General features: G+C 36.7%; 1 protein-coding gene across 5 annotated transcripts in view; it reads left to right on the top strand.

Annotated features, from left to right (window-relative positions):
- BBOX1 (gamma-butyrobetaine hydroxylase 1) overlaps positions 1-13,408 on the top strand; it is a 60,001-nt gene that overhangs the window by 1,288 nt on the left and 45,305 nt on the right. For 2 of the 5 annotated variants that reach the window (XM_036029162.1, XM_036029161.1), the window contains exons 2-3: positions 8,956-9,212; positions 10,388-10,502. In XM_036029162.1, the coding sequence (XP_035885055.1) occupies positions 8,994-9,212; positions 10,388-10,502 (334 nt within the window). In that variant the 5' untranslated portion in view covers positions 8,956-8,993. Of the gene's footprint in view, positions 1-8,907; positions 9,213-10,387; positions 10,503-13,408 lie in introns of those variants that run through there. The other 3 variants (XM_036029160.1, XM_036029163.1, XM_028517024.2) reach the window with 2 other exon arrangements.

Below are 13,408 nucleotides of genomic sequence, written 5' to 3' on the forward strand. Positions count from 1 at the left end.
TAGTTTCACTGAAAATATAAAATTTCTCATAATGAATATATATTCTGTCTCACAGATTTAGCAATCTTCTTAAAATCTAGCATCAGGACTCTGCATTGCATCAGTAAATGAATGCCTTGAAAAATTGAGTTCCAATCTGAATGTAGTAATTCTGCCAGAGTAAAGCTCAGGTTTTTCCTTTTCACAGTTTAGGAAGGAAGTGTTTGCATAAAATGTGACACTTTAAGCAAGATATCAAGTAGAATGGTGAACTGCTCAAGAGACTGGACTGGTTCTTCTAATGACTTTATGGAACTAATTATTCACCTGAGAATGTATGCCTGAATTATTAAGTAGCTCAGCCCCTTATTAAGTTTAAAAAATAAAACAATCTCTCATTTGAAGGGCCTTATATAGAAAGTCTAATGAATGGAATGTATCTGTATTCAAGCAATACTAAAGTTCAGACACCACTAATACAGTGTGGTCAACCTCTACCCTACCAAATGGAAATTAGTTGAGTTTTATGATTTAAAGGTTAAAGTAGAAAAGAATAGTAATATATTTAAGTCTTTGTGGTACAATGACTGAGAAACAACTTTCCATCCTCTCCCTCTAATGATGAAAAGAAGTATGGTGAGGTTCACTAACAACCAACAATCTGGAGATTTTAGCTACTATTTTGATAGTACATTTTGGTGAAATAAAATTATTGCCTGGAAACCCATTCATCCATAGACTCTCCATGATGTAGTACTATGCAGTAACCAAGAATTCCTATTTCCTCTGCTTTCAAGTCAATTATTTCACCTCTCTAAGCTCAAGATTATCTATAAAATGGAAGTGATGGTACCAATCTCATAGGCTTGTCAGGAAGATTAAATAATATTGTCATATATTGTTTTGCAGGAAACACTAGCAGAGTGGCTAAAACATAGTAAGTGCTGAATAAATGGCTTTATATATACACCTTATATGCATACACTGATATAATATGCACATTTCTTACATTTTGATCACTTTTTGATTCTACCACTTAGAAGCAGGATCATTTTCTGATCCTATCATCCTCAAACACAGTACAGTATGCTGCTATACAGTAGTAGGTCTGATGACTTACTTAAGTAAGGAAAAAGGAAAATTTTAAGTATATTTTATTGATTATGGTATCACAGTTGTCCCAATATTTTTCTCCCCTTTATCCCTCCCTGCTCTGCACCCTTCCACCCTCCAGCACACCCCCTGCCTTAGTTCATGTCCATGGGTCATACATATAAGGTCTTTGGATTCTCCATGTCCTATATTTTACTCTTAACATCCTCCTGTCTATTTTGTACCTACCATTTATGCTTCTTATTCCCTGTACCTTTTCCCCATTCTCTTCCTCCCCCTCCCCACTGATAACCCTCCATGTGATCTCCATTTCTGTGATTCTTTTCCTTTTCTAGTTGTGCACGTAGTTTTTGTTTTTTAGGTTCAATTGTTGATAGTTGTGAGTTTGTTGTCATTTTACTGTCCATAGTTTTTGATGTCCTTTTTCTTAAATAAGTCCCTTTAACATTTCATAAAATAAGGGCTTGGTGATGATCAACTCCTTTAACTTGACCTTATCTGGGAAGCACTTTATCTGCCCTTCCATTCTAAATGATAGCTTTGCTGGATAGAGTAATATTGGATGTAGGTCCTTGCCTTTCATGACTTAGAATACTTCTTTCCAGCCCCTTCTTGCCTGCAAGATTTCTTCTGAGAAGTCAGCTGATAGTCTTATGGGCACCCCTCCATAGGGAAATGTCTCTTTTTCTTTTGCTGCTTTTAGGATTCTCTCCTTATCTTTAATCTTGGGTATCTTTATTATGATCTGTCTTGGTGTGCTCCTTCTTGGGTCTAACTTCCTTGGGACACTCTGAGCTTCCTGAACTTCCTGGAAATCTATTTCTTCACAATACTGGGGAAGTTTTCCTTCATTATGTTTTCCAATAAATTTTCAATTTCTTGCTCTTCCTCTTCTTCTATGGCACCCCTATTATTTGGGTGTTAGAATGTTTAAAGTTGTCCCAGAGGTTCATCAGCCTCTCCTCATTTTTTGAATTATTGTTTCTTTATTCTGTTCTGGTTGAATGTTTATTTCTTCCTTCTGTTCCAAATCCTTGATTTGAACCCTGGTTTCCTTCCCTTCACTGTTAGTTTCCTGTGTATTTTCCTTTAGCCTTTGTTTCTTCCTTCATTTTGCAACCAAAGTCAGTCATTTCTGTGAGCATCCTGATTACTAGTGTTTTGAACTCTGCATCTGATAGGTTGTTTATCTCCTCATTGCTTAGTTCTTTGTTTTGGAATTTTGATCTGTTCTTTCATTTGGACCATATTTCTTTGTCTTGGAACACCTGTTATGGTATAAGTGGTGGAGTCTTAGGTATTCACCAGGGCAGGGCAACCCACTTCGCTCTACATTGTGGCACTGTCAGTCTGAATGAATGTTCCTTTAACTTCTTGGTTGTCAGACTTCCATACAGTTCAATTTTCTAGCAGTTCTAGTTGTTTTTGTTTTTAAGTTGGTTGTTATCCTTCTTTTGGTTGTGTGAGGGAGAGAAGTGTTTTTGCCTCTGTCTCCATCTTGTCAGGAACTGCCATGTTAATTATTCAAGAAAAAGGAAATTTAACTGATATTGGCAACATGATACTGACATTTGATAACATGAGTTCCCTCTGTTCTTGTCTTCCACTAAAAAAGCAGTCAAGAATAACAACCTTTTATTTTCAGTGGTGAGTAATCTAGTAAATGAATCAACCTTCTCAGGTGTATATTGTTTTTCTCCATCAATTTTAATTATGTGCACAGTCACTATAAAGTTTCTGAATCAACTTCCTGAGAATCCCATTTGAAAGCTATGATTCAAATTAATTGTAATTAGCATTTGTGAAATTTTTGCACTCTCTTTTCTTAGAATTACAAAATATCCCCTTTATATGTGCACACTGGACTGCCAAACCTGTTCTGGGACAACCTCTCCCACTCACAAGCGGTGTGGGCTTGGATAAATCACACCCGACAGCTCTGAGCTTCTGTTTTCCTTGCCCTGAACCAAACTTTCAGAACTGCTTGCTTGACTTTCCAAACAGTTTTGGAGAAACCTTCAGACAAAATTACAATCCATCAAAATGTTTTAAAAGATCAAAAAAGATAAAAACCACACCCATTGCTGAAGTAGGATAATCACTAAAGCAAACAATTTGGTTTTGCCAAACAGGAGATCCAAACAAACTCCCATAACTTTGAAGGTGAAAAATAGGGTGAGTTAGGAAGGAATACACAAACACACACATGCCCTTCAAGTGATGGGATGAAATTAAAAGAGCTCTATCCCTTTGGATAGGAATCTCCACCAATCCAAGCTCTGCTTTTCAGATGAGAAAGGGATTGTTAACGTAGAAATGACCTGCCAAGTGTCTTTATAGAACTCAAACAGTTTGTTTCAACAACACCCATGTCTTTCCAGTTCTTCCATACTCTCGTGCCTAGGGCAACCTCCCATCAGCCACCAGCCTCAGAGTGCCACCTGTCTTACAGTATCCTCCTAAGGATATCCATCAGTCATGTGAGTTGGGAGAAAAGAGTTTCAGGTTACCCTGATGTCCAGAAAAGTGATTTTCCCTCTCCAGTTAAAGAATGCTGGGTAGAAGGAGGAAAAAAAAACAAAAAAGGAGAAAAAAGAGAGACAGAAAGCTTAAAGTGGATATTTGGGTAATCACTACCATTCATTGGTGCAGATGTGTGTAGATGTGAGCACTTCAACAGTGAGTAGTGGGTAGGCATCATGCCATCTCTAAGTATGGAAAACAACGGGGTTTTTTTTTTGTAGTGAAAAATGCACTCTTCAAATAAAGTATCCATTCAGAATTAATGTATCTCATTTATTTTTTAATATATAATCTTTATTATATTTTCTCCATTACCATTTGGTCCCCTTATACCCCCTTCCACCAGCAATCGTCTGTTGTCCATGTCCATGAGTCCTTTTTCTTTTTTGCTCAATCCTTGATTTCAAGTTTTAGAAAAACTATTCCAAACAATTTCAAACCCATTAATGAACACAAATAATAACAATGAGTTGAGTTCATAATATATGCCAACACACATGGAACTTGGATGATAAACATAAATGAGAAGGATTTTTTCTTAATTGTCTCACTCTCTTGGAGAATTTAAGATGGCTTTTACTATCATCTGTATGTTAATCTCCTCTAACCTCTTCCTTTGCTGCTCATTTGAGTAATTGCAGTAGATTTTTCATTGAGTTGTAATGAAGAGTCAACGAGTTAATGTACATGAAGCACTTAGAAGAGCGAGTGGCATGAAAAGGCATTCAGTAAATGTAAATTATTACTTCTACTTACTGTTATTGTAACACTACTATCAACATAATTAAGACAAATATTCTTATTTTAGAATCAAACCAGTTGCTCTTTCATAATTCATAACATCTCATAAAGTTACCACTATTCTTTAGAACTCACAAGGTAAAAAAAATCAAAAACCTTTTAGATATTCTTTACTCTTTCTCTAGAGAAAGTACTAGTTTTTTTGGTTTTTATATTAGAAATATTATATCTATGCCATCTTGTAAAATTCGGTGCCCCCTCATTTGAAAGACAAATGTAAACTGGAAAGATGCAGAATCTAGATATCACATCTTTGGAAAAATAGTCTGAAAAATTAGTAGATTTAGAGAAAAGAGAGAATGAAGGGGATATGATTATAACCTACAATAACTGAAAAATCAAGCCAGGACCAATTTGTAAATATATTTTTTAATTTTATTTTTTAAGTACAGTTTACATTTAATATTATTTTGTAATAGTTTGATGTTTACAACCTAGTGGATAGACAATCATACGCTTTACAGTGTGTTCCCCCAATATTCCCAGTACCCAACTGGCACCATGCATAGTTATCAAAATATTATTAACTATTCTTCAATGTTGTACTTTACATCCCTTGGCTATTTTGTAAAATGTACTTTAAAAGTTAAATATAGTCTCAGTGTTAAGTAGATGAGCTTGAAAGCTATATGTGTTTATTTTGCGTATGTTGATATTTTAAGATATGTGTTGCCTTTCATTCTTGGCAAGTAATTTTAGCAAGTGATTAATCCATCAGTTTATAAATAGATTAAATAACAAAGAGAATAACAAGACAAACAAAATAAGATATATGTAAATATTTTCCCTGCTTCTATTCTGCCTCTGGATGCTCCTTCATCCCTGTTGATATTTATTTGCTGTGAAACCAAAATCTTTCCTATCTCTCTGTGTGCTTTCCACTCACTGAAAAAACACAGTCTTGCACGACAAGAAATCTTGGTATATCCACATGCCTGGTAAACACAGCCACGTGTTCAGAGGGCTGTGCATGTAAACTGTTGCATTCTGTATGGCATTTCTTGATCATCTTTAAAATAACAGATTATAATTGCTCTTTTTAAGAAAGCTCAAAAAAATAATTGTTTTATTCTAGAATCAGGGAACAAAGTCAATCTCTTTCATAAACAGTTTTTAATAAAAGAGCCAAAAAAGTTATGAAGACAAAAACTGAGGAATGACTTCAAATATGACTTTGCAATGTTGCTCACATCTCCCTCTTTCTCCTTCTACACTGCTACTCCCACTGTTCTCATTTATTCTTAACCTGGTTACTACAAAAAATAAATAAAAATCTCCAAACAACTTCTAGAATTCTAGTGTGGCTACCTGCTCCTTAGAGACTAGAACACTGTCAGTATCATGTCCTTTGTCAATCTTCTGCCTGAAAGAACTGTTTTAAATTTTCCACTTATAACAGAATTAAGCCCAAACTCCTGTGTCTGTAGTTCTTCTTGAGCTGGGAACAGCACACCTTTTCATTTCTTTTCATCTGTATTCTCTCTCATAGTCCTTCTGCCCCAGTTAAACCATGTTTTTATTTGGTTTAGCTGAAGCAAAGGCATATTTTAGCTGGAGTTTGAAAGTTCGTTCAAACTCCATATTTTCAAATCTTAGTTCCTTGGCTCATTCTGCCTCCTCTCCTTGGAACCACCTTGCACATTTTTTTTCTGTTTGTGATCCAATCTATTTGTATCCAGAAAAAAATGGCATATAAAGGTTTACATATGTAAAGATTTTATTTTTTCCTTGGGTAAAAACAAGTCCAGACGTGATTGTCCAGTACTGGTAATATGACTTCACAGAATCAAGAAGAGTCCAGGTTACTTTTAGATTTTAACCTTCTGCTTTTTGCCTCATGTTTGCAAAATGACTGCTCCGTTGCCAACACCACATCTACATTCCAGGCAGGAAGAAGGGAAAACATCATGTGGCAATTGAGTCTACTTATTTAAAAAAAATGTTTCCACCCAGAAACTTCCAAATATATTTCATTGGCCAGTATTACATCAAACACTAATCTTAGCTACAAGAGAAGCTGTGAAATATAGCTAAGAACTAGTCTCATGCTTGCACTGAAGAATGAAGAAGAAAAATAATATGAGATCAATAGGCATTCAGCAACATCAATCACAGATCCTTTAAGACTTCTTCAAATAGCCATTTCTCTAAGCAACTGTCCTGGAGCCTCTCAGACAAAAAAAAATGTCATTTGTGCCCAGTCTTATTTTTGGTTGACTTTCATAATTATCTCACTGTTCCCTGAGGTCTGGAACTTCACAGTAGTCTTTGCACCCTCTCGTGCAGCAGGCAGAAATAAGATACCTAGTAGATACCTGAATAAGTTTTACCTTGTATATGAGTAGGAAAAAGAGGGCTATTTTCTGTGTTTAACTATGGTTATATTCCACTGTAGCAAAAGCATGACTTAGATAACTTGGTCAAGGACAGGCAACCTACCGCCAGATATGGCTTATGGCCTATTTTTCCACAGCCCCTGAGGTAAGAACAGTTTTTCCATTCTTATAGTGTTTGGAAAAATAAAACAAGAATATGCAATAGAGACTGTATGTAGCCTGCAAACACTGAGTTATGCACTATCTGCCCTTTTACAAAGAGTTGCCAACCTTTGATTGAGATAAAAATTTACTACACTTTCCATTCTGTCCATGTGTGTCATGTGCTACTTAATGAGTAGTTATAGTATCCCAGACTTACTGGAATCATCACTGTCTTTTGAAACCATTTCCATGAGAAAACCTGCCAGCCTCCCCTTCTATCAGGAAAGCTAACTTAACTACTCATTCCACAGAGAAACTGATATTTGGACTTACTGAGGGCTTCTTTTTGAATCTATGAAATAAACACCCAAGTTTGACTAAATTATATTTTTGATAATTTTTAGTTAGTAATAATACTCTCCTGTTGCTATATAAATTATGAAGAGAAAATAGAATCCTGAAAAGTCACTGGTTCGATTCCCGGCCAAGGCACATGCCTGGGTTGTGGGTTCAGTCCCCTCTCAGAGTGCATTTGAGAAGAAACCCATCAGTGTTCTCTCTGGCATCCCTGTTTCTCCCCCTCTTTAAAAAAAAAAACTAAATAAAATCTAAAAAATAAAAGAGAGAGAGAAAAAATAGGAGTTTCCAAGTAGGAATAAGCATGAATCCCAATGAATTGCATTTTCTTTTCATCATTAGATAACTTTAGAGGGAGTTAGCTAAATGAAGAAAGCAGTCTTTTTTTTTTTTTTGGTCTCAGCTCTGCTTCATAACCTGACTACATTATCCAAGCTAATGGTTGGAGGAAGGCTATGCAAAACAACCACCTAAAAGCTGTTTTATTTTAGTGTTGAGGAAAGTATTTTTAAAGATGTATAAAGCTTTCCTATTTATAAGTTCCAGAAAGACAGGGAGCTATTTCGTCTCGCTTGTCACTGAACCCTCCATTGACAACGGCAGTGTCTGGTACACGGAAGATACTTGTTCTAGTCACTGTGTGTGTGTGCGTGTGTCTGCCTCTCCTTCATCTCAAGACAATAAAGTCTTATGCCCATTGCCACATGTGACCTACTATTAATGATGAGCTAACTATAATGTGGAAGAAATGAAGAAGTTCATGTATTATGTTCTAGGACTCTAAAAACAAAATTTATGTGGAAGAAAGTGAGATTTGGAACACTGATATGACTTCTGAAGATCAAACTCATAGTCATGATTGGAATCAGAGTCAACACTGAGGTGCTCCATCCACAGTGCCATGGTGCCTCTGTTTCGCTTGATTTCCTTTTCTGTCAGTGCTGCACATTCTTAATTTGGTGGATTTCTTAATAAAAAGAAGTGATGCATTCCCAAGTAAATGCATGAAATTATTCAGTAAAGGGTTAGAGTAAACTAATCAAAATATCAAGGCACACTCTGTTAAAACAGAAAATCTCAGAGAACAAACCAGCAAGTTCCTTGCAGAGCCTAGGAGCTTTTATATTACATTGAGAAAATGGACTATATAAGTAAAAATAAAAAGTGATGCAATAGAAGCAGTACAATGCAATGGAGTGCAGTACCTTTTAAAATTTAAAAATTGTGTTAGTATTCCTCTTATTAAAACAAGTTTACTAATTTTGTATCATAGAAACATTTTTTTCAAGAGGTATGTGCAATTGGGCATCAGTTGAAACAGTACAAGTATGATTGTTAGGCTTCTAATTTTTAGAGCATTTTTCTCCTTTAAAAGTTTTCATACAAATATACAAGTATACATGTCATTGGTTGTGAACTTATTATCTAACATGCCTGTGAGAAAAACAAGGAATTCTTTTCATTTGGAACTTGACTCAGCACATTTATCTCACTGACTCTTAGTTACTGTGTTTCTGTTTACAGCCTATGAAATACTCTCACCAGAACAGAGGTCCCAGCATTGAGAAGTCAAACTTTGAACTCTGGCAGCTGAGCAAGTAGCCAAAGCCAGAGTCCACCTGAACTGTTCAGGTGGACACTCTTAGAGGTCAAGTTCAGACCCGATCTGCCTGGGATTCCTTTTAACACTGATTTGTCACAGCAGGTGGCTGACGAGATTTGCCTGCAAGGACCAGAAACATGCACTGTGCCATCCAGAAGGCGGAAGTGCTGGATGGGGCTCATCTGATGCAGATTCTCTGGCATGACGGCACAGAGTCCTTCTACCCCGCCGTGTGGCTGAGGGACAACTGCCAGTGCCCCCACTGCTACCTGGATTCTGCAAAAGCACGGAAATTTCTCGTGGAATCTCTTGATGTGAACATTGGTATTAAAGACGTGTCATTTGACAGAAAAAGGGTAATTACCTCTAAATTATCTCCATTTCTCCCTTCTCTCCTAACATAAATAAAAACGTTAGTCTCCAATAATTTATAATGAATTTTTTTCACTTGATTGTATATATTACCAGGTTTGCATAGTGCTTGGTACAAAGTAAGCCTGCTCAGTAAATGAAAGATTCTGTTATTATTGCTACCATTTTTATTACTGCTACTATTTTTTAATAAAATCTACAGTGTTACTCCTTATTCCTTCAGTGAGGGACAGCTTTGAAGATACAAACTATTTCTATAAAAAAAGAATGGTTCTGGGCCTCAGTTTACTCATCTGTAAGACAGCTATTCCACCAGAATTGGTTCAGAGAGCTGAAAGGAGGAGAATTCACTGAGATAATATGGGCAAAAGTGTTTAACATTGTGTCTAGCATATAATAAGCAGTCCAATTAGTGAGTCAATGTACAAGGTTTATTCTAGAGGTCCCAAAAGCATAGCTCTCAAAACTACAAACTACATGTGGCCACCATTTTGTGTTTCTTCCTTCCAAATTTATTAGCATAGTTACAGAAAAGCAAATGTGGCCAAGTCACCCTCTTCTCATTCTTGTCTTCATCTCCACTTGAGGAGGTACTCCCAGGGTTCACTACTTGGTAGCTGTGTGACCATAGAAATAGCATTTACTCTTACATTCCTCACCTGAAGTAATGTGAGTGATAGTAGTACCTTCTCCCTAGCGTTGCATGAGGACTGATGAGGTATGTTTGTAGTGCTCATATTACAGTATGCACTCAAAGTGGTGTTACTTTTGTGCTATTATTTTTATCTGCATGGTCACGTCATTACTATTTCTGACACTCTGGGCAGGAACATTAAGTTATATCTAACTTCAAGTCATCACAGAAAGTTTGGAAACCACAGACTTAGAGAATATAGAACAAGAATGTCAGATCTAGCCAGGATTTATTTCTTGTGTGATATTTAAGGGGCCTCGGAACGCAGAGGGATCTCCTTGGCTTTCAGCATCCTTGTTTTCCAAAAGTTTATTGTATGCTTGTGTGTGCATAGGCAAAAAAAGACGAAAGAAATTAATTCCCTGATTATCTTGAATAGCATTAAGAAATAGGGCAACAGTGAAGAACTGAAGTATATCAAAGCATAATATACCTGTAGGTGATACTTGCTTTCTGTGTTAACAGGTTCTTATCACATGGCCAAATGAACATTACAGTGAATTTGAAGCTGATTGGCTGAAGAAAAGGTGCTTTTCACAGCACGCCAGGGAAAAGCTCCAAAGGGAATTGTTTTTTCCAGGTAACCTTCCCATGGTCTTCAATGTCTAAACTTGTACAGTAAGCAATTTGCTCAAAAGCCAATTCAAACCCTTGTGCTTTCATTATAATATTATGGTGATTTATGTGGAATGTTCAATGGTTTGCCAATGCAGATCATTTGGAGAGTGATGAAAAGAAACATAGATCAGTTCTAGACATTCTAAAGAGACAGGAAGGAAAGAAATACAACAAACGTGTATCCTTCTCATATACTGTGAAACCTGGCACACTACAAACAATCCAAAAGTGATTGCTGCAGAACTGTGCACAAACCAGAGTTGCCCTTCTTAATAATTTTACCTAGGACCAGAATAACACCAAGTCAGCTAAGCAGAAATTCCTATCCTGGTATCCACAGATAAAATTACGCAGTCCATGGAGCCCATGAAGTCACATACAGCATTGTGTGTATATGAGAGTGTGCACACATGTATGAGTGTGCACAGCAAATTGGCTCGGGGAGAGTTTACATGGGTCTCAAGAGAACCTGTCACCACATAAATGTTCATAGAATCTGAAACAAATGGATTTGAAAGAAAAAAAGACTTTATTCTTGAGCAGAGGCGAAATAAACTAAATACTTAATATAGATAGAAAGCTCTTTTTAAAAGTACTACTTTTTAGGAGATGCACAATAATTACGACTCCAGCAGCGGCACTAGAGAGAAGTAGAAAGTGTTAATAATTTACTCTCTGTGTATTCTGAAGATTTGTATCATAAGATTATGCGGGTCAAAGGCAAATTCTAAAAACATGGTGATTTTTACGTATTTACTAGAATCTTGACTTCTACAAACACACTAATAAGGCAAGTTTCCCTAAACTTTCTTACCCACTATCAACCAGAAATACTGAACTTCTGCCTCTTCGAACCTTGCTGAATTTGTAACTCCTCTCTGGGAATTCTGGGCCATATCCCAAGATAGCAATATTACCTTACTCCTTTCAATACTGAAATTCTCAGATATATGTGGTAACTCTCCATGATTTTAAATGCTAGGCTTTAAACAGTTTACTGGATACGGAGATGTTAGTAATTAGTCATCTCGAACCGCACACCTTCACCTAGGCCTGTGGTTATCAACAGGGTACGATATTGCCCCCTTCCAGTTGAATCATAGGCCAGTCTTGTCAAGAACCAGCCTCTTTTATTCCTTAGTCTCACCATTCTGACAACTGACAAGATTTTCTTCTAGTGCTTTCTGTCTAAACCACCAGGAATCCATTTTCCTCTTTATCTAGTCCAGCCTGCTGGTAGAACCCTTTCAGGTACCCAGGAAAGTATGTATTTCCTGCTTTCCCAAGTGAGTGCATTGCTGGATACTTCAAGAGCTCCCCAGTTACACAACTGAGGAGTGACTGGGTCACATAGCAGAATCACTAATGTATTATTATTTTTTTATTTATTTTACATTTCTTCTGGTACTCAAAATATTTTTCTTTAACCCTGCCCGAATTTAGTAATCCTGTGGGATTTTACTTTAATTTCCTACGGGCTCTTCTCTTGATTATTTCAGGAAATAAAAGGAACTTTTGTATTATTACAGCTTAAGCTTCTAAGCATTGTAAAAGGATACGGTCCCCGCTGCCCCCCCCCCATGAATATTTCTTGAAAAGTGCAGTTTATAGCTTATATTTCTCAATACTATCAGGCAGTAGCAAAATGGAAACAATACTATACTTAGTTAAGTAGTGGAAAAAACTGGTCACACTGACAGACTGCAACCATGAATAATGTAAGGAGAACTGGCTGCTTTAGGCACTGGAAAATATTTTAATGGTTTAAAACAAGATCAGGTTTTTAAAATATATTCTCAAGCTGTGCAGTTGGTGGGTTAAAGACGAAATTAATGGGCCATTTTGGAATATTGCTTCTATGGCTGTTTGCCTGTAGAATCTGACACCTATTCCACTGCGCTCGCGTATTTTCAAATATTTGTACTCCAGAATATGTAAACAAGCTCAGTTACACTTGTGAAAGCATTTTGTTTTGTCTTTAGTCCTCAGGGGCAATTCTTCCTCTTCTGTTCTTTCCTTAGAGTGAGGAAAAGACTTTTAAAATCTGGCATCAAGATGTAGACTTTTCCTTGATCTTCCCTTGGCACTAGATGTTGAACTCGAACCTGACAAGATAAATGATAAGCAGCCAGAAGAAGCTGGGTCGTGGGAAAGACACAGCCAGAAGGAAGATTTGGACAATAATCATTCCCTCATAATTTTCTGTTTAGTGGCACATAGATGGGGCACCTATTTTGTGCCGGAGTCTCTTTAAGGAACTACCAAGTTTAAAAAAGACATGGGTTCTATCCTCGAGGGTTTATCAAGTCTAGGAGGATACACTAGCTGTGAAAACAAATATGTATAATGCATTATTTTAAGTCCATTACAACATGTATAGACGGTTAATTATAACATAAAGGAAAGAATCTGAAGAGATAAGGAAGTGGTCCTCGGAAGGGAGGTCATGATTGAGCTAGGTTTTGAAGAATCAGTTTGTCAGGCAAAGGTAGAAAGTCAGGAAATCTTCAATAGAGGAAAAAGCCTGTGGAAAATCCTGGAAGTGTGAAATAGCAGGGTAGGCTTGGGAAACTGCAATTTGTTTAGTGCTGCTAAAGTTAAAATTGTCAGGCCACAGAGAAGAAGGAAGGGGCCAAACCATCAAGTGACTCTAGGGCCCGACTAAGACTCTTAGTCCTAAACCCTTAGATAAAGAAGTTTCCTCAACATAGAATTCAAGCATGTCCTGTTTCATTAGTTCTCAGGTTTATTCTATAAAGCCAGAGAAATGAATTTAAGATCTTTATAGATTTAATGAGAAGATTGTTTTGGGGTTGGTTTGTTTTTTTTTTTGGAACATGTTTTGTGTTTTCAGAGTTGTATACGTAT

The sequence above is a fragment of the Phyllostomus discolor genome, chromosome 6, assembly GCF_004126475.2.
Source record: "Phyllostomus discolor isolate MPI-MPIP mPhyDis1 chromosome 6, mPhyDis1.pri.v3, whole genome shotgun sequence".
Classification (NCBI taxonomy): domain Eukaryota; kingdom Metazoa; phylum Chordata; class Mammalia; order Chiroptera; family Phyllostomidae; genus Phyllostomus; species Phyllostomus discolor.